Source organism: Python bivittatus, unplaced genomic scaffold, assembly GCF_059951505.1.
Source record: "Python bivittatus isolate LINGU-HERP-01145 unplaced genomic scaffold, Pbiv_v1 ctg000060_np1212, whole genome shotgun sequence".
NCBI classification, from domain to species: domain Eukaryota; kingdom Metazoa; phylum Chordata; class Lepidosauria; order Squamata; family Pythonidae; genus Python; species Python bivittatus.
This window is the reverse complement of record NW_028277044.1, coordinates 1,276,738-1,296,776: the sequence shown is the minus strand read 5'-3', so window position 1 is coordinate 1,296,776 and position 20,039 is coordinate 1,276,738. Positions and strand designations below refer to the sequence as shown.

Below are 20,039 nucleotides of genomic sequence, written 5' to 3'. Positions count from 1 at the left end.
ATTGGCTGCCGCCCCTTTCCTCGTTCCGCCCGGGCTCGGGGCGGCTGCAGACGTGGTCGGGATGGGGGAGAGGTGACGGTGGGTCCCGAAGGGGCGATGGAGTGGCGCCTGTGCTTCGCCTGGGTTGCGCTCTGGAGCGGGAGCTGCGCCTGGATGCGCGGGGCCCAGGCCAAGACCGTCCAGGGCGGCTTCTCCAGCACCGCGGCCCGCGCCGGCCAGGTGGTGGCCCAGTTCCAGTTCCGCGGTAAGGGCTCCGCGGGTCGGAGGCGAAGGAAGGGGGCGCGGTTGCGAGGCAGGCCGTGGCAGGTTGACTCGGAGCGCCGCCTCCGCGCTTCGCGGGGCTGGCTCGCGTGGAGTGTCTGCCGCCCCGCGCGTGCTCCTCAGGGAAACAACGCCCCGTTGATTCCCGGGAGAAGAGCCGCTTCCCCGCTGGGACCCCGGGGCTGCCGTGGCGCGAACCCGACCTTTGGTGATACGGGCCAAAATGGGCACTTTCCCGGAGGGGCGTTAAGTTCTGCGACTCTGAGCTCCTCCTCATCTCTCCGAGGACGACGCGCGTCTTCGCGGGAGGAGGCGGCGGCCAGGCCAGAGTCCAGGAGCTTTCCTCTTCGCCCTGCCACCCGCGGCGTGCCGTCCCTGCAGGCTCCTCCCGGAGCCGCTGAGGGCTGCTGTACATTCTCATCATGAGGAAAGGAAAGTCTCCCTTGCGTTGAACTATAGTCTCCTTGGCAGCGGTGTGGGAGTGGGTTTTCATTGCCTTCCTCTAAGAAGTTTACTTCTGCACTGGGATGTCCTGGTAGCCTCCTATTCCAATCCTGGCCAGGTCTGACTCTGCTTGGCCTTCTCTGGGATCAGCCCTTCCCCCAAAGGTGCAGCTGGTTGTTGTGAAGCTTCCTCATCCGGAGTCTCTAAAACCTCCTTTTAGCTGATCAGATTTTTTTTATGGTCCATCTGATTTGCTGTGCTTCTGTTACCAACCTCTGATCTCTGAATCTTCAGGAATTTAGCAGGAAAACTGGCAAATGTGTTATTGCCAAAGAGAAGAAATATGTGACATCTCCATAAAAAGTCTAGCTCTGAAAGAGGAGCACATCAATTGGTAGGTTGATACTAGGTTTGCATGTGCTGCAGCGGCCACCATCTTAGTCTAGTGTTAGGTTTTGAAAGATTGTCAGTTTTTGAGTATATACATTCATCTGTGAATGCCATTGTGGCCACAAAGAATGTTTTCTTTCTACATCTCAAAGTAGCTGCTCCAGTCTTCCATGTACACTGCTTGGTATATTCTAGCCCCTGGGTGACCACTAGATCATTTAGTCATGAACACTTCATGTTAGGACATTTAGTTCACTACATCAGTTCCTCCACTTTGCTCTTTTCAGGAAGGAATGCCCCATCCTCAGGTCGCGCCTGCCACACATGACTTGCATAAACTGGTTGTTTTGAAAGTAACTCACATAAGTGTTTTTTTCCCCTAAGTGCTGGAATATCTATTCACTTGATCGTAAATCTTTCAGGCAGGGGCAACTGGTCATCAACTTGCAAGCCAATTTCTGCTTCACCTCCTGCATAGTGTTGGGCCAGCCTACTCATTGGATGATGTTGATGATAGCAGGTCAAGAAAGTTAAGCTCTTCTTTCCTTAGGCAGCGAAGAAACATCTTAACTAAGAAGCAGCAGCTTCTGAACAAGCACTGGCCTGGAAGCCAGAAGCAGCAAGCAGTTTATTTATTTATTTTATTTATTAAAATTTTCAACCGCCCATCTCCCCCCAATGGGGGAACTCTGGGTGATTCACAACAAACATTAAAAACATAAAATATATAAATACATAAAACCTTAATTAAAAACATTACTAAAAAGAAGAAGGAAAGACCAAGAGGATGAAAAATCTGAGGCTGGTGGCAGAAGGCCTCTATGGGGCTAGCCATCCTAGTTCTGAGCAAGTCAGCAGGATAGCAGAGTAGGGACCAAGCCCTCCGTCGTCTTCTGTGCCTGGTGGGGGCATCCAGCGAAGCTCCAGGGAAAGAAAGCCTTGTTGGCACCCAGCATAGAAGTAGAATGAGTGGCAGCAAGCAGGACTGAGACCTAATTGTGCCTCTTCTGGTAAACCATAGATTGGTAAACATTTTTGTGGCAAACAAGTTGTTTGGGCTTATAAAGTCTGAATAAGTGAGGGAACCTTGTCAGTATTGTTTCCTGGTCATTTTTCCTTAAGGAGCAGTTCTGGAAGTGAGAGTTGCTTCTGTTCTATACTTGCAGAAGTTCCTGCTATGATTCGATTGATCCATGTGCTCACTAAATCTTTCTCCTGGCAGATAATGGAGAGCAGGAAGCCTATTAACCCTCATTGACATCTTAGAAAAGGAAATCTGGAAAGGTAGTTGTTCAGGTTTATAAAAAGCACTTACAGAGCCCCATTAAAGCAAGGAGACAAATCTTCTAAACCAGTACTAATCATAGATAACTGGTTTTTTTTATTACTAGTCATAGATATGTATGGGTTTGTATCTGCCTGACAATCTTGATGTGCAAAAATGATTGCAACTATGTAAGTCCTAAGCCCAGCTAGCTACCTAGTTGACTTTGACATGGTCAGGCATGGATGGTATGGTATGAGGTGAAAGCATCTAGAAGAAGGCAATAACAACCCAATTCTGTACTATTGCCAAGAAAACAACATGAAGTTATCTGTAAAACACCAGAAATTCAGCTTGACTCAAAGACAACTTGACTTTATCCAACTCTTAAAGGTAATGCTGGGGAAGAGGCTTGTAAACCTTTGACTTTCCAAAGGTCTTCATGAGATCATCAGATGAGATGGAGGTTAAATCGAAAAGGGTGATTTCTTTTTTCAATTTTTCAAAACCCCATTTTCTCAGTGTTTTAAGAATAGGAATATAAGTAGAAGATGTGGAAACCATTTCCTTTCCTACCATTTTAAAATCTTTTCCAACCATCAAAACGGGGTCAACATTGCCTTGAAAGCCCTGAAGGATATTCCAAAATTGGGTCAAAAACGGCTGGAGACAGGAAGTTAAAAGAATGGTCTTCTACTCTATTCCTACCCTTAAATGTTGGCAGCATGACCTTGGAGTATAGGTTCAGTAACCATATGTCCTTCGTTATAGTCCTTTATTTCAGAAAGCTCTCCTTTATTAGATTATGTGTTTTTGTAAAGTTTTTCTTGGTTTTGCAGTTGAATTTTCCTTTGTAAGGCAAAGTTATAAACATAAACAATTAAAAAAATTTATCCTTATGAGCCTCTTTCAGATTTGCCCCCTTTTCAGGTTTGTCCTTTATTTTTTTCCAAGAAAATATGGTCACCATAAGTACAGTATAGGGGGAGCACATTTGATCAGTTTTCCCCTGATTACCCATCTTTCTGTTAAACATACTGAAGCTCTGTCCTCCTCTGCTTTGTTTTACCTACAGATAGTTCCCTGGTTAAGAACACCTGGTTTATGGACAACCCATAGTTAAGAACGGAGCCTATTGTAGCAAAATTCGAGTTAAATACACAATGGTTTGAGTTAAATGCACAGTGGTTGAAGTTCATTACACAAATACTACATATACAGTATTCTACAATAATACTGTTCCTGCTTGCATTCAAATTCGACTTAAAGACAAACCTTGGGAAAGGAACTCATTCTTAAACTGGGGACTACCTGTATTGCAATAGGAATGAGCCTAGCCTTTTTCAAGCCAATGGAAAACACTTGTTCTATCATCCCTTGGCTTTTCAAAATGAGATGAAAGTTGTCCCTGGTTTTGAAAGGCTGTCTTGAGCACATTGTATATGCATGTCAAAGGTGAAAAGTTAATTCACTGAAATTTTTGACACCTTTTGGCATAGACAAAGCTTTAAAAAGTGCCCATGCTATGCAAATACTAAATGCAACTTGTAAATATGTAGTAGAACAGCAAATCTTTGGCAGTGATCAGCATTAGGAGGCACTCCTGCCAGCATTAACTGCCTTCTAGGGAATGTTTCTCTCTCACTAATGTTATATAACAGAATTTGACTTCTTTTTAAATATCAAGGTGATTGTGCTCTTCTGTATGTCAGAATCAACAACGTAGCAATTGCTGTTGGAAAAGAAGCAAAGCTTCATCTCTTTCAAGCTCAGGAATGGCTAAAGCTTCAAGAAAGCCAGCAGGATTACAGCTGTAAAGAGAAGCTGGCTAAAGCTCAACTGATAAGTGAGTCTGTGCACAGGTGTTATTAATATATTGAGCCATTGTAGAGCCTGCTGAAATTCATCATCTGACCATATATTAATCCTTTGTAAAGCACTTTAAGGTGAATTAAAGTCCTTTGAAATTTGCACCCAAAGACATGGAACCTTGTCTTCTAGCTATGCTAGCTATGAAATCTTTCTACAATCGCACCTATTGTGCTTCCTCACACATTAGCTTCTGTATACATATATTTCACCTTCAACTTTTAGTCCTAGTCTGTTTCCTTTGATGGAATATATATGTAGAAGTATACTAGAGTCAATATGCCAAACGTGGGTCCCCTTTTCTGTCCAGATAATTTCTGGATTACTACATCCTGCTTATCCCCCAGCATGGCCATTTCTTGTTTTAGAAACTCCCATAAAGTTAATCAGAGTCGGGTTTCCAGTTGTTGACAAAATACAGTGCCTAGGATAAGTTCATAGAAGGAAAAGGTTCTACCCCTGCTGCCACTTGCAATCCAAGCAAATGTTAATATTTACTGTTCTCTTTTGGATTAATTACATCAATTGTGATAACTTTTGAAATAATGCTGACTAATATATAGATTAGTCAGGTGCTATCAAGTGAGGCCCAACACTTGGTGACTCAGCATCTCAGCCTGTTTCTTCTGAGAGTCCAAAACTCTTCCCAGGAGACTTTTAGCCACAAATATTAGATGTAGAAAGCAGAGGGAGGCAATTTTTGATGGGTCAGAGGCTACCTTGGCCTTCCAGATGCAGAAGGCGGATGCAGAAGTCTACCCTCTGTTGCTGTGAAACCAGAATGGTCAGGGTTAAGATATTTTGCCCCTTTTTGCCATTTTGTTTAGGATAGGAGGGTTTGAGAGGTAAGCTGCTCCCACCCCCACCAAAGAATTGCTCTTGTTCACACAGTTGGAAATCTTCCATTTTGCCACATTTTTTAAAATGATATTTGCTTCTGTTTCCAAGTTTTTCCTGACGGGTCTGAAGAGAAAATTGTTATCCCTGTAGCTGACTTAAAAGCAATGTTTTAAACCACTTGATGCAATTGGCTATTTTTGCATATCTTAAGTGTTAATATTTGAGTCTATATTTATAGTAGCATAAAATAAAAAAGCAATATTGTCTAGTTTTTAGAAAAGCATGAAAAGGATCCCTTGTCTTGCCTTATTCAGTTAAAGCTTACTGAAAATAGAACTAGTATCAATATCATTTTTTGTGGACCAGAGATAATTTATATATAGTAACTAAGATCCTCTTATAGTTTATTTCAAAGTGGTCATAAACAGGATCATTCTTAATTGGTGTACTAATCAAAATAAAATGTTAATAGTAGTATACCATTAATATCCATAATTATGTCCTCAAATTAGGCAGATTTTAAAAGGTACCTTATGCTGGCTAATCTATGTGTAGTTCCTCCCCAGATTTCTTTTGAAACATATAAACTGGATATTGGTCTGTTCATAGTTGATCACATGGAGATTTAATCATATTTTGGAACTTAACAAGCCGCTTTATCCTCAGAGCACTGGTCTACATTGCTCAGTATTGTTTGCACATATTAATTACACTCCTCCTGGGTTTCAGACTGGTGTTTTTTCTAACCTTACATAAAGAAGGCAGGGATTCATGGTGGATCTTCCTTCAGGCAAAGCCTTTACTCTGCCCCTTAATTATTGAAGTAGTTTTGGTGCTAATTAAATAATATTTTACTGTAATTGGACCATTCATTATGGTTTTCATAATTAAGTGCAGATGTTTTCCCCTTTGGCTGAAAGGCAGTTAAAAATGCTTAACTTGGGATGATTTTTGCCATATGGTATTTAAGGAGTAGGTGTATTTTTAAAAGTAGCATATTTCCATTAAAAACATACTCTGGAAAAAATATATTTCATTGATATATATCCTAGCATCTTGGTACATATACTTTCAGCAATATGAATGTGCCCCTTAGCCATATCCAAATATGAAAAGTTACGTGGCTGCTAGAAATTTCTTATCACTAAAAGCTTCCTGAAGATACTGATTTTAACATATTTTTTTTAAGTGAACATGAATTGCACAGAACAAAATATGACGGTATCCCAGGTTCCTTATCCAGACACATGGTATGTGTTTTATGTTGACAAGTTTACCTGTGCGGAGACGTATGAAAACTCTGAATCTGAGGATGTTCAATTTGAAATGGTGCTACTAAATCCAGATGCAGAAAGGAATCCGTTAGATCACTTTAGTGCAGGGGAATCAGGTAAGACATTTTCTTGACATGGAGTGGGGTTTGTGAGAAATAGAATGAAGTTGAAGAAGTGACCAATTTAATGACATAAAAGTCATCTTTAGGAAGTACATTTTTGGAGAAGAAGCATTTCTCCAAATCTTTGAAAGATTATTCATTTAATACTAACTTTAAACTGGTTAATTCCTTTAACTAGCCTTTAGAGATCAGAAAGTTAGGTTCTTCCCTCCTCCATTTTTCTTTTACAGATATAGACAGTTATCCAAAAAATCTGTTTGACATTTTTTACTTTGGAAAGATATGTAATTTTTGTGCTTAAGTTTGCTTAAATATAGGTATGGTACGGTACCATTGTTCTAATGCTTTAAAAAAAAAAAGCAAGAAAGCTCCTTAGGCTGTGTTGAATAAATTGAGAATTAATAGTGCAAACTGGGATGGTCAAATGTTTTAGCCCTGGGGATTACCCAGGTTGATGAGATGTGTAACATATCTGCATGCTAGGCTTGTGGAGCCCTTTGGATTCAGTTCCAAAAAGATGGTTCAGTACATACTTGATTGCAAAAAAAAAGCACTTGTCTGCAACTTTTGAAAGCCTTTGTTGTCTTTCCCTGGTATCCTGTGACTGCTCTCCTGTAGCTCTTTAATGAATAAAAGAAAGAATGTGGATTATAGAACCTATAATTCCTTAATCCAGGTTTACATGACAAAGCATTGTCTAATATACAGTTAAGTTGTATTTTACATTCAAGCACTTTATGGAGTACCTATCACTTTTAAGTATTGCAGCAGTGACATCTAGTGGTAAGACAAAACACCCCACTCTTACTTGCTGCTTTTCCAAATGCTGCCATAGTTGCCATATTTATCTGAAAGGAAGACAGTCCTGAAGGTAATGGTCCTTCAAAAGAAGGATGATTAGAGAGAAAAAAATGATATAACCAAACAGTTATTGGCACTGTTTCTGAAATCAAAAGCAAAACTGAGTTTCCTTGTTTCATATAATTTCCCATCTTTGTTGCAGTGTTTCTCAACCTCAGCAATTTAAGCTGGGTGGACTTCAACTCTCAGAATTCCCCAAGCAGCATGCTTGCTAGGGAATTCTGGGAGTTGAAGTCCACCCAGATTAAAGCTGCTGTGGTTGAGAAACAGTGCTCTGTTGGAAGCAGCAGCTGTCATATGGAAGCCGTAACCCATATCTGCATCTGTATTAGCAATCTGTATGCTATGGAGGTGAGTCCTTTAAAGACCTAATGAACTTCTCCAGGTCCGATCGTGAAGTGGAATCTTCTGTAGTGGAATTTTGTTTCTGGAATGCTCCCTGCATCTTTTAGCACAAGATGAAACTGTTTATTTCCCCAGACTTTTCAGATTTCTTAAACTTCGGATCAGCTGCTGTTCTCCATTGTTACTAACTCAAATGTGTTACTGCTGTTTTAATTGGAAGGTGCTCTGGGAATTGTCAGGTTTTTCATTGAAGAGATGAGGCATTCAGTGTCTAAAGAAGTGAATGAACATTGTTGTTTCTGTTCACAGGCTTACACGAGTTCTTCTTCCTGCTTGTCCTGGGCTATTTTGTGGCTGCCTGCATTTACGCTCAGTCCTTGTGGCAAACAATTAAGAAGGGGGGACCTATGCACACCGTGTTGAAAGTGCTCTCTGCGGTTTTGCTCCTGCAAGCAGCTTCAGCTCTTGCAAACTATCTGCATTTTTCAAGGTAAAGTTAAGATCCCAGTGAAGGAACTTTGGCTGAATTCCTCTAAACTGCCGTTGTTGCCTGCTGTCTTAGGCCTCAAACAGCAATCTTTACTAACAAGAGTTCCTGGCTTTCCCAGCTATCTTTGCTGCTAAGGCCTGAACCTCAAATGCTTCCTTTGAAAAATCCTAGACTGTGTTTCGGGCCTAAACCTTCTTTCTGCTCCAGCATAGAGGCAAGCAGGCTACGTTCCTGTGCACTAACCTGAGATAGCACCACACATTACAGAGTGCATGGGTTGCTTGGGATTGCACTGTGGATTCCCACAGTGGTATGGAAGCCATTCAGATGTATACATGTAATTTGTACTTTTAAGCAGACCAGGCTTCCATCATACTGACCCTTTTTTCTGATTTGCTGAGGGAAACAGGGATGCTTATTCAGCGGCCTCTGTGTTTCTAACCAAACTGGTTTCACAGACTAGTAGGACAAAGAATCAAGTTGCCGGTTATTGTTTCCTGGTATTAAACCTACAGAACTGTTTTGTGGCTTCCCCATAATCTTCTTTCCTTGTGGCTGCACATTCCCACTTTAGCTTCTTTTCAAATTAACTTCCTTAATCTTAATAGATTTTCTTATGATGGGTTCCATGAAATAATGCTAGTACACTATAAACCACTGTTGAAATGCATTTCAGAGTTCTCTTAGTACTTTGGGTTTTTTTTTTAGCAAGGTAAATGTAAACTAACTTTATGTAAACTTACATGTAAACTAACATAAACTAACATCTACGAATGAAGAAGAAAGGAGAAGAGAAGGGAGTATGGTTAGTACAAAAGGGAGCCCGATGTAGAAGTTTCTCAGTAGCATTGCATCAGCCAAATTATTTTCCAATGTAGACAATCCTATATGTGCTCTTTGTACAACAAACAAAACTCTTCCAATCTCTTATTTGTTTTGCTATGGATTACCTTTAATACAGTCTGAAAATTATGAGTGTACACATGTTTGTGTCTATATATGTATCCAGAAAAAACATTACTTGTAATTATTTTGTAGGGCACTTTGCGTTTGAAGGGGAAAGCGTGCTTCAGTGTGCGGGGAGTGCAAAAGTAGGACCCGCTGCCCACTCCTGACAGCAGCTACTTCTTTTCCCAGCATCACACAGCCCCCTTTCAGTGCCACAGCCCGTCCCAGGAAAAGGCTTGTTTGGTTCATGAAGGGACAGACTGTGAAGCACCTTTTACCCTTTGAACCTGAAGTGCTGCACAACCCTAATATTGTGTGTGAAATATTAGATTTTTTAATAGATTGATCTGTTTAAAGAATTGTTGTTTTGTTTATATTAGTTATTCTAAAAACGGAGTAGGATTGCCTTTTATGGGAAGCCTTGCAGAATGTAAGTGCATTTTTTCTAATTTGAATACTTATGTTTTCTATAGTATATCATGAAACACTGTTTAATATCTTTTTAATTACTGTATGTGTTATTTCAAGTGCGCGACTGTTCTGTACTTCCACATACTACCTGGGGCTGATAGAATCCCCCCAGCCAATGCACAGGGCAGGCTTTGTCCATTATGTCTAACAATACATAAGGTTGTTTCAAAGGATGTTAACAATGTAATCGTACGCTTGTCTATCCAAACATGAACTCTGCTGAATTGATTACTCTTAGAGTAAGTAGAAGATTAAAACCAAATAGTTAGACAAATTAAAATGCTTTACATCAGGCAACATATGTTTATAGCTGGAAAAGTGAGAGGTTGGGCAGCGTGTTATCACTTATTTGCATATTTGGGGAGCCCTCAGCCTCTTAAAAATATTGTTAACCACCAGAAGATTGCTTGCTCTGCTGTAAAAGTTGAAAGTGGCTTGCCACGTTTTTGTGGAAGTGGATGTAGGTACAGAAACATCCCTAACAAGATCAAAATTGATTTAAATATAGCAAGAGTGAGGGTGAACTTGTTGCATTGAAGGAGTTGCAGTGAGGGCACAGGCTTCCCCTAGAAACATTTTGCAGAATTAAGGCCCTACACAAGGGCTTTTTATGTAGTGGATATTCCTAGTGCCATTGTTAATGATTTAACTATGATACTTTTCTTGACCTTCCCCTTAGTGTGTGACATAATCTCTCAGATGCAGATGTTGTACCTGCTACTGAGTCTCTGCATGGGATGGACAATTGGCAGAATGAAGAAATCTCAGAGCAAACCCCTCCAGTGGGATTCCACCCCAACATCCACAGCCATTGCTATAACAGCTGTTGTGACACAGGTCTGTTGTGACTTTTTGTGTTTACTGCAGAATGGATTACTGGCTAATTCCAGAATGTTAATAAGATGTAATGCCGATAATGATGTTACCTGAATAGAACAGCCTAATGATTTTGGGGAAGATTGTTAATAGTAGGCGAGTTGAACGGGTGGAGTTTCTGCAGCTGATTTTAGTGTTAACTGGAAGATGTTGCAAAAGTACTCTTTCAGGCTGACAAGCATCCAAAAAAGAGCCAGTTTGGTGTAGTGGTTAAGGCACCAGGCTAGAAACTGGGAGACTGCGAGTTCCAGTCCTTCCTTAGGCACAAAGCCAGCTGAGTGACCTAGGGCCAGTCCCCCTCTCTCAGCCCTAGGAAGAAGAATGCAATGGCAAACTACTTCCAAAATCTTGCCAAGAAAACTGCAGAGACTTTGTCTAGGCAGTCCCCACGGGTCAAGACTGACTTGAAGCCCCCTCCCAAAAAAATAACTTCCAAAAAAGCATTAGTCCAGAATACTTCGTTGTACATTTTCCAAATCTGTATTGATTTTTTCACATTTAGTAATCATTTCGAGCCTTACTTTTTTCCAATCTGGGATGGTTATTGTTGTTATTTACTAATAACGTGGATCCATCATGCTTGTATTTTCTGAACAAAGTTTTCTTTAGCCATCATTTTTAATCTTGGTATATGGCTTCTTCTTCTGCAGAGCGTTCTGCTTATTTGGGAGCAGCTTGAGGATACCAATCACCATAGTTACCATTCACACCAAAGTTTAGCTGGTGGACTTCTCCTTGGCTTAAGAATTTGTCTAGCTGTGCTGTTAGGTTGCGGACTTTACCAAATTATCCGAATTGAGAGAAGTACTCTAAAAAGAGAATTCTATATTACTTTTACAAAGGTATGTACATTATATGAAAACCTGATGTATTCTTCTAGAAGCCCCATTGAAACTATTTTGAAGAAAATACAAAGAAGTATAATTATATTTATTCAGAAGTAAGTTGTATTGAGGGGGACGCGGTGGCGCAGCGGCTTAATGACACTGAAAGTTGCCGGCCAGAAATGGTCGACGCTTCAGCGGTTGGAGTCCAGCCTTCACGTTAAACAGGGTGAGCTCCTGTTTCCTCCCCAGTTCCTGTCAACCCAACAGGTCGAAAACTCACGTGAGTAGATAAATGGGTACTCTCACTCCGGTGGGAGGAAAAATGCTGGCGGCGCCTTGCAAAAAGGAGTTGGGAGCAGTTGCCGGTAAGCATGAAAAACCGTGCGCGCCCGAAAAGGGCGCGAAGCAACGGAAACCCCGCCTCCTGCGCTCGCCAGCTGGGCTCTGCTCTAGGAAGGAGGCTCTGGCAAACCACTTCCGAAAAACAATTGCCTTGAAAACTGCAAGGACTCGTCCAAGCAGTCACTGCAGGGTCAGTAATGACTGAGCACAGACAAAAAAAAAAAAAAGTTGTATTGATCTTAATGAGGCTTCTTTCCATGTAAGTGTGCATTTACATGAAAATAAAAATGCTCTGGATTGCTTAGGAAATACTTTTTTAAGGTATACTTCCGTCAGCGTCCTTACAACTTTCTGTTTCTTGATGTAGAATAGTTAATTTAGAAAAAATTGGGTTTTGACAATGGGAAAGTGTCTCACTGGGGGGCCATAAACCATTGATGCTGCCAGATGTCAGTAGCTGACGCCCAATGTGTCTTCTCTCTTCCAGGGATGCATTCTGTGGCTTTTATGTCATCCAAGTCTTGTAACTGTATCTCTGATGTTTAGAGACTATCAGCGAGAGAAGGTTCGTATATACAATACACTGGGGTGCTTTTCAGAACTGAGAAACACTGGGATAAGGACTCAACACATTTTAATTTAGCTTGTCCTTGCTGTGTGTATTTCACTAAGCTGGCCTTGAGAGCAAGTTAGGATTGCAGTCCTACTATTCTCCTGACATTTGTTCTGTGTTTGGCTAAGCCAGATAAAGGGTGGTCCTGATAAAAGTGATTATCTGAGTTGGTAGTTAAATGATTATAAATAGCCCTAAAAAGGAGGGCAAATAGCACTGCAAAGAAGTTGCATCATGGCTTTCCAGCATGCCTTTTGTGGCCTCCTAGAGTACCCCCCACTCCAGTGAGAAGAGAAAAAAAGAGTTTGTCTTGTGTTTTTCGGATTTGGAAGGTTTTGGGTGGAAAAATGGATGACTTAAGGCACCTGTGTCACTCCTTAAAGCTCCTGAGCTGCCTCCCCAAATGGAACCTGGACCTGCCCATTTTTGAAATACACCCTTAACCCGCCCTGTAAAGCCTAGTTCCATCCTCAAGGCAGTGGAAATTGCACACCCAGCCTGAAGCTCTGGGAGATCAGAGGAAGGATCCTGAATCTGGCCATAACAATCAAAGTAGAAAAGGAAAGAATGAAGATTGGTTTGCCCACTACGCTTTTCTCTCTGTTAATCAAAGTTCAGTTGGAAAATCAAATGTGAAGGACATTTTCTGAGATTATTGGCTTAAATCCAGGCTACACCATGTTTTAGTACTGTGGAGATAAAGTAGTGGAACCGCAGTTCAACGGCCAGTTTCATGTACTACACCAAGCCATATAATTTTGTTTGTTTGTTTATTCAATTTATATAGCTACCCATCTCAGACTAGTGACTGGGCGGCTAACAATAATAAAAACAATCAAACACTTAAAACAATACAGAAAATTAAATATAAATACAGCCAAGAGATCTTAAAAAACTGTCGGTGTCAGCACAACCATGAAATGGGGCCCTTTGTACACTTGGGGCCCCAGGCCGGGCCATAAAGCCAGGTCTTCAAGGCCTTCTGAAAAGCCAAAAGGGTCGGGGCCATCCTAATCTCAGGAGGGAGGATGTTCCAGAGGGCAGGCACCACAGCAGAAAAGGCACATCTCCTGGTCCCTGCCAGCCAACATTCCTTGGCTGATGGGACCTGAAACATGCCCATCCCATTTTGATGTGTGACCCTTACCCAGACACAGTGTTTTGTAAACCATTACTACAGAATAATAATAGCTTAACATTGTACGTGAACGAAGCCATTATGGCTTGTTAAATAAACCATGTTTTTGTGGAATGTGTGGAATTATGTCTTTTCTGTGGGTAATATGAATTAAAGACACTTTGTAGACCATCTGAAGCTGTGATTTTCCATTATGTGAGCATATTTTGGTTCATGCAATGGTAAAATTAAATTTTAGTTTTCTAGACCTTCATGCTACAGATTCTGTGCAATTTACATAACTTGTATAATAACATCACTTAAACAGTGTAAATGATACGTTGCTGTGATGATGCAATCTTTGATTTTCCATTCCTTTGGGAATAGCAGACATCCTTCCCTGCAATTAATCAGTTAAAACAAGATTTCACTGTACCTCCCATTCTCCTTCCCTCTCCATCTCTCAGATATTCTATATATTCCTTCCAGGCAAACTTTCAGTCCTCTAGAGCACATTTGCAAGGTGTGAAAGGGAAAAAAAATTATCCTTGGCATAAACTGTTCTTTCATTTCATGATGCCTTAAGAGATTTGTACCCATACTTACATCCAGTAAAATTCACATGAATTGCATGTTCATTGTTGTTCATTGTATGAACGGTATTCTGTTTCTCACTCACTTTTCCTTTCTTGTTTCCTCTTAGATTATTACCATGGGTGTCATCCTCTGCCAGTTGTTTTCCATGGTCCTTCTGTACCGACTCTTTGTTTCCCATAGTCTTTACTGGGAAGTCTCCTCCCTCTCTTCAGTGACATTGCCGCTAACAGTAGCATCTGGACATAAAAGTCGGCATCACTTCTGAGATCCCTTTGGAGATTGATTGGCAAAGGTGCAATAAAGACTTGGAAATCGTGCAGCTATTTTCAGCAGTGAGCCCAGCTCAAGAAGAGCTAAATAATTAAAAGACAGCATTTTGCTCTCACTGGATCTCAACAAATGCAGAAGTGATTGGATTTTATCAAAAATAGTGATGAGCAAATATCTTGTTTTTCTTGCTATTTGGATAAAGACCATGTGATTTTAGCCACATTTTCACTCCAAAGCTGCTTCATCTACATTAAAGTTCAAATTTAAATAATGATAAATTTAAACTAATTGGATGGAACAGTTCTGCAATTCAGATAATACACATCTTGTTTAAGGTGGCTTTGAAACAAAATATTTGTGCAGAAGTTTAATAGGACTTAAACTGTAATAGGTCCATAAAACCAGTGTATAATGTTTACAGTGAACAATAGTTCTCATTATCACTTTCTTGCCTTGAGGCTTGGATGTAGTTCAGTTTTTAGCTTGATTGCCAGTTGTGTTTTAATTCTGTGTTTGACATTTTACAAGAGCAGAAGGGTGATTAACTAACTCTAAGTTTAAAAAAAAAAACCCACAGCAGCATGGTTATAAAGTATCAGGCTTGTGCCTCTTAAACTGAGGAGAAAAAAATGAAATGTGTGATGCAGTACTAGAATTTTAATCCTGATAGAATTCAGCAAGGATTCAGTCATAATTAAGCCATAGCCGCAGATTAAATTAATACAGTAGAAGCATTTCAAATAAATGTTAGTTTCAGTCATCAACTACCCATGCATTCCTGCCCAAGGATACTTAATCAGGATTAAATTTTCTCTGAATAATTGAAAAACAAAATACTCATTGGATTTGCTATAATCCATGTTGGCATTTGGGTTCTAAGTGGTTGCCATCCTCCAGCCATTGTAATAGAGCAATGCTTGTCGGTGATTTACTGCATTTAGGCTGTTGCAGTAAATGCAGACTTTAATTGAAGTGCCTATTTATTGCTCCAGATTAAAATCATATGAACAGTATCTCTATACAGTATTAATGTTCCTGTTAAGTAACTGGCTTTTATTTATTTCAGTGCTAATGTCAGTTTTCAAACATGCTTGTAATTGGGTTCTACAAGAAATGTGAAGCAACTTTTCTTTTTAAAAGATGTTTCCGTTTGTTCCCCTTTGTGCTGAGTTGCACACACAAACTGCATTTATGCTGCGTTTTACTGTCATCTGGGAGAAATGGATAGCTTTGTGCTTCTGTGTTCTTCCTGCACTTGCTGGTGGATTCAATCACCAGAAGAAAAGGAGGACATAAGAATACCATGCTACCCACTGATGCAATCTTCCTACCTCTCTGTCCTCATTCCTGCTTTTGCTAGTGTCTAGCAAAAGCAGGAATGCAGCTATCACAGACTTACCCTCAAAGAACTTGCACAAGGAAAAAATATTGTCAACGAAGCCTCAGGCTACAAATCCGAAATTGTGCAAACTTGAACATAATTTTAGGAATGCATCCTTGAAAATCACAGACAGTCTAGCCTTCAGAACTGCTGCTTCAGCACAATTCCTAGTGAAGCTGGTAGTTCTTCTAGTTAGAGAGTAGACAGCAGATCCATCCCAGTATTTAATTTCAGCTTACGGATCCTGTAGGTATTTGTTTCTTGCTAAGGCAAATGACAACATGATAAAAGTTGTTCACTAAAAAAGTTAACTTATTCTTTGTAACTTGGAACAAGAATAAAAGGTTGGGGTTGGAAAGATTGAAATAGCCTAGTTTCACATTAGCAGTGGAATGATTGCAAAATTATTTTTGCATTTCTCATTAACCACATCAAAACGTTGTTGGTTAAAGTTGTGTTTATGTGCTGATATTTAGAATAGAAAAAGTGCTTTTGGGCACAGATTTTAATAACAGCATAAATTAGGATTTTCTAGTGCCCAAAATACTTGTGTACAAATTCAAAGATTGGAGAATAGTGGCATTTGTGATTTTGCATTATCAGACATGCCATTTGTTCAGAAAATTGCACCAAAAAATGACAGGTGTTCTTATATTTATGGTTTCTGCTTTTATGTGGTTGAGATTGGCACTGCCAGCAAATTTGAAAAAGTGTGGTCATGAGGGACTGGCAGATAATGGATTACTTACCCATAAACAGCAAACCTTCTCAGCGTCTCAGCTGCTGCCATGGAAAGTAACTGTAATCTATCTTGTGTAGGCTTTCCAAAAGTTACCAGTGGCAGTTTGGGAGTTTACAATTTAAACATATAGTAATTACGTACCACAGACATATCTACCCTGAGCATTTTATCAGATGCTGTTTTGTAGTGGTTGTACTTTTAGTCATTCTTGTTAATGTAATGATCAAACATTGTTATGGCATGTTTCTGAGTCATTGAGTTGAAGCAGGTCTACTGAGAATTGGCAGAGGTGTCCTAACAATACCAGAGGATATCCCTAAATGTGGATAATGGGAACCTAAGAAGCAGCCTTAACTGGTCAAACAATCTATCCAACTAACCAACCCAACATTATTTTTGACTCACCTGATAAAGGTAATTGGGTCACATGGAAAGAAGAGTCATTCTCCTCAGCTGCTTCCTGATCTTTAGGAGACATTAGAAATGGGATTGTGCTTTACATGGATCGCTTCCCAAGAAAAGCCAAAACAGTTTTTTTTAAAACACTGTTGTTTAACAGTTCTCATGTACAAAAGATTTTTCATATTGGGAAAAGGACTGGAAAAACCCCCAGAAACAAAGATTGGAGATGCATCGTGAATGTTCTTTGCCAGTCCCAAAAGCTGCAAAGTTATGTAACTCTGGAACTCTTCATCAGAGGAGGGATAAAGCTTTCTGATTACTCACCGAGGCCAACAAGTTTATTAGATGTTAGTTTATACAAATCTTATACACTGAAAACATAAATGTTGGTCTGTCAAATCAGGGTACAAATAAAATGAAGCAAATAGTCTGTCTGCTAAATTCACTCCTGCTTTCAAACCCATGTAAGCCTTAGGAAAGGCTTTTTTTAAAATATAATTACAATAGGACAAATTGAGGAATCTTTGTGTAGCGCCATCTGTTTCCAATTGAAATGAGAATTCATTGGCATTGAAATTACAGGAATGAGGGCTCTAGCATTTCTCTTAGATCACCAAATAAATTAGTTGAAAAATAGCTGATCCCTGATCCAAAATTCATCAGTGTTTGTATCCTGAGTAGCTAAGCTGTGACCTTAGAGGCAGCTACCCTGGTATATCCCAACAAAGTTCCCTCTAAAGATGCTGGCCATCCCATCTTTTAGCATTTGCTACGTGTACATCCTGCTTTTTTCCTGAAGCTCAGGCCCCTGCTGATGAACAGAGCCTTGCAACCAAGAGTAAGCATATTGTAGGTAATTATGTGAGTGTTCTGTTAATATTCAGTTGGATAAATTCCAGTACTGTAATGGCATTCTTGTCCTAACTTAATGGATTGTTAAGGCATATGTGCCCCATTAGATGGCAGCACCTGGTCGACATTGGCTGATCTCAGGAAAGTAAAGGAGAGTGAGCCTGATTAAGATTTGGATGGGAGACCACCAGGAAGTCCCAGGGCTATAAGCTAGATTGAGAAGTAGAAGAAAACATTCTGGAAGAAGATTGTGGTAAATACATTTACATATTTTTGCCAAGAAAGATTCATGTCCATAAAGTCATCCAGGGTTAAGCTGAACTCAAAAGAGACACTTATGGTACGACAAGCTTCTGAGTTATAAGGGACATCCCACACTGGGAGTTCTTTCTTCCTTTGGATTGTGGAAAAATGCTGCTTATAGCATGGGAGAGAAAAGGAATCATGGGAGTGGAATGAAAGCCCTGAGTTTTAATAACAAGTTGATTCTGTTTGGGCTACAAGATCTGGGCTGCAAACATCTGTCTCTCCACAGTCCTGCCATGATCATCCTGATTTTGGCAACCCAGACCTGGTAGCCCTACTGTCTGAAAGGGCATTTTTTCTTTAAGCCCCCCTGTCCTATGTCCCACAGGTTAATTGTATGTGGAAAGATTCTGTTTCCATACTGATAGGGTTCATACATTAGGAAAAACCATATGGTGGCTTGTTTGACCTCAGCATAATATAGTCCCCTCCTCTTGAGAAGTTTGCAGTGAGAGAGCCTGGTGGCTGGTCCCTTTCTTTGGAACTCCTAGCTCCCATGCTGAGAATGGCCCCCACTTGCCCAGCTTTCTGGAAAATAATTATAACCTGGCATTTAATTAATTAAGGAGCTGAAAGAAGAACTGTACTATTAATAATGTCAATTTTCTTATTTAAAAAAAAATTACATTGTGCTTCATACTATGCTTGACTTTGCACACCACTTAGAGCCTTTTGAAGGAGGCAGTTTATAAATCTTATAAAGAAATAAAACATAAATAAGTGAACCCAGATACTAATTCGTCAACTATAGTTTATGGATGAGCCCGCTGTATAGCCCTGGCCAATTGTGGCTTATTCAATAAACTATTCTTAAGCAGAACATGACTTAGTGCAATGTGTGAATGGTCTTTAATTCTTGCCTTTCGCTCTATATCTTAAAAAACTACTGGAGCAAGTTCAACTTGGGGAATTTCGGTCCCTCACACAGCTCTAAGGTGTGTGAGACTCCCATCTTTTTTTCCTGACAGTTGTAACCTTTCCTGGATAGACTTGCTGAGTATTATGAAAGCCGGGTTCGTCTTCAGTGGAAGACCTTCTTAGAGGTGAACAAATGAAGCAATCTCAATGTTTCATCATGTCTGTTTAGGATGCGCTGTTTATTGGCTGTGTGGTGCTATAGTAAATGATGCATACAAACATGAGTTGTATCTTGGTCCAACTAAACTTTAATAAGAATATAACGTGAATTTGCTAGTTTGAAAATAAATTGGTAAGCCCCTGCCATCAATCATTTCCCCCATAACCTTGCTGAGCTGACCAGAAACCAGGTCAGCCTACGGGCGTTCATGACACCTTGCTGTCCACCCACATTCACCCCAACCTGACTGAGAATTTGACTCTCACAGTGCAGAGCCCCCATCTGCTCAACAGAAGAGAGGACAGCAGCTCTCTGCCCAGCCTGGACTACAGAAGAGAAGAACGAGCCCTATTTCCTATCTGGAAATAATTGTGCATCTGGATGCTTAGCTGAATAGGCATGCAAGAAATGCCTAGGAAAATCTTGGGCACCCAGTTTTCTGTTGCTTTTAGATTCAAGAATAATATTTATTTCTATGTGAAAGCAACCTATATATTTAAATACCTTGAAAATGTCAGTACTGTAATAAAAACAATGTAAGTATCGTGTGTGTGTGTTCAGGTGAAGTACACACAACACAAACTGGCAAGATTGTTCTATTTGTTCTATTTCACAACACAAACTGGCAAGATTGTTCTATTTGTTCTATTTCATTTGAACTGATACAAGGCATAAAGCTTGCTGACTTGAAGTGTACATATTGAAAACAAAATGGTGGAAAGTTTCAACCATATTTCCCCTTTCAGGATAGAACAATGAGGAGTGTATTTATGCTGGCTAATGAGTATTTCACGGTACACTAAGAAACCCCACCAGGGAAAACTGTGCAAATAGGCCGTCTCAGGAGGGCCATCATTTCGCTTGTTTGATGTGGTAGGTAGAACCGAAAGGGCAATCAGACTTGTAAGTTTTCGACAAACACCTCTTTGGCATGTGATCCTCTTTAAGACAATTGAGGTCTGAATTACAATACATAAACTGAACACATACACTGCAGTCAAAGATGGATCAATATTTACAAAAGATATATATATATATATATATATATATATATATA

At 40.1% G+C, this 20,039-nt stretch overlaps 1 protein-coding gene across 1 annotated transcript; it reads left to right on the top strand.

Annotated features, from left to right (window-relative positions):
* The first annotated feature begins 4 nt into the window (after nucleotides 1–4).
* GPR180 (G protein-coupled receptor 180) lies at nucleotides 5–18,729 on the top strand. Its single transcript, XM_007440503.4, has 9 exons — nucleotides 5–244; nucleotides 4,047–4,205; nucleotides 6,258–6,458; nucleotides 7,980–8,160; nucleotides 9,489–9,538; nucleotides 10,259–10,416; nucleotides 11,106–11,297; nucleotides 12,112–12,189; nucleotides 14,058–18,729. Exons 1-9 carry the CDS (start codon nucleotides 97–99, stop codon nucleotides 14,214–14,216), a joined length of 1,326 nt encoding a protein of 441 aa, XP_007440565.1. The 5' UTR covers nucleotides 5–96; the 3' UTR covers nucleotides 14,217–18,729.
* The last annotated feature ends 1,310 nt before the right edge of the window (nucleotides 18,730–20,039 follow it).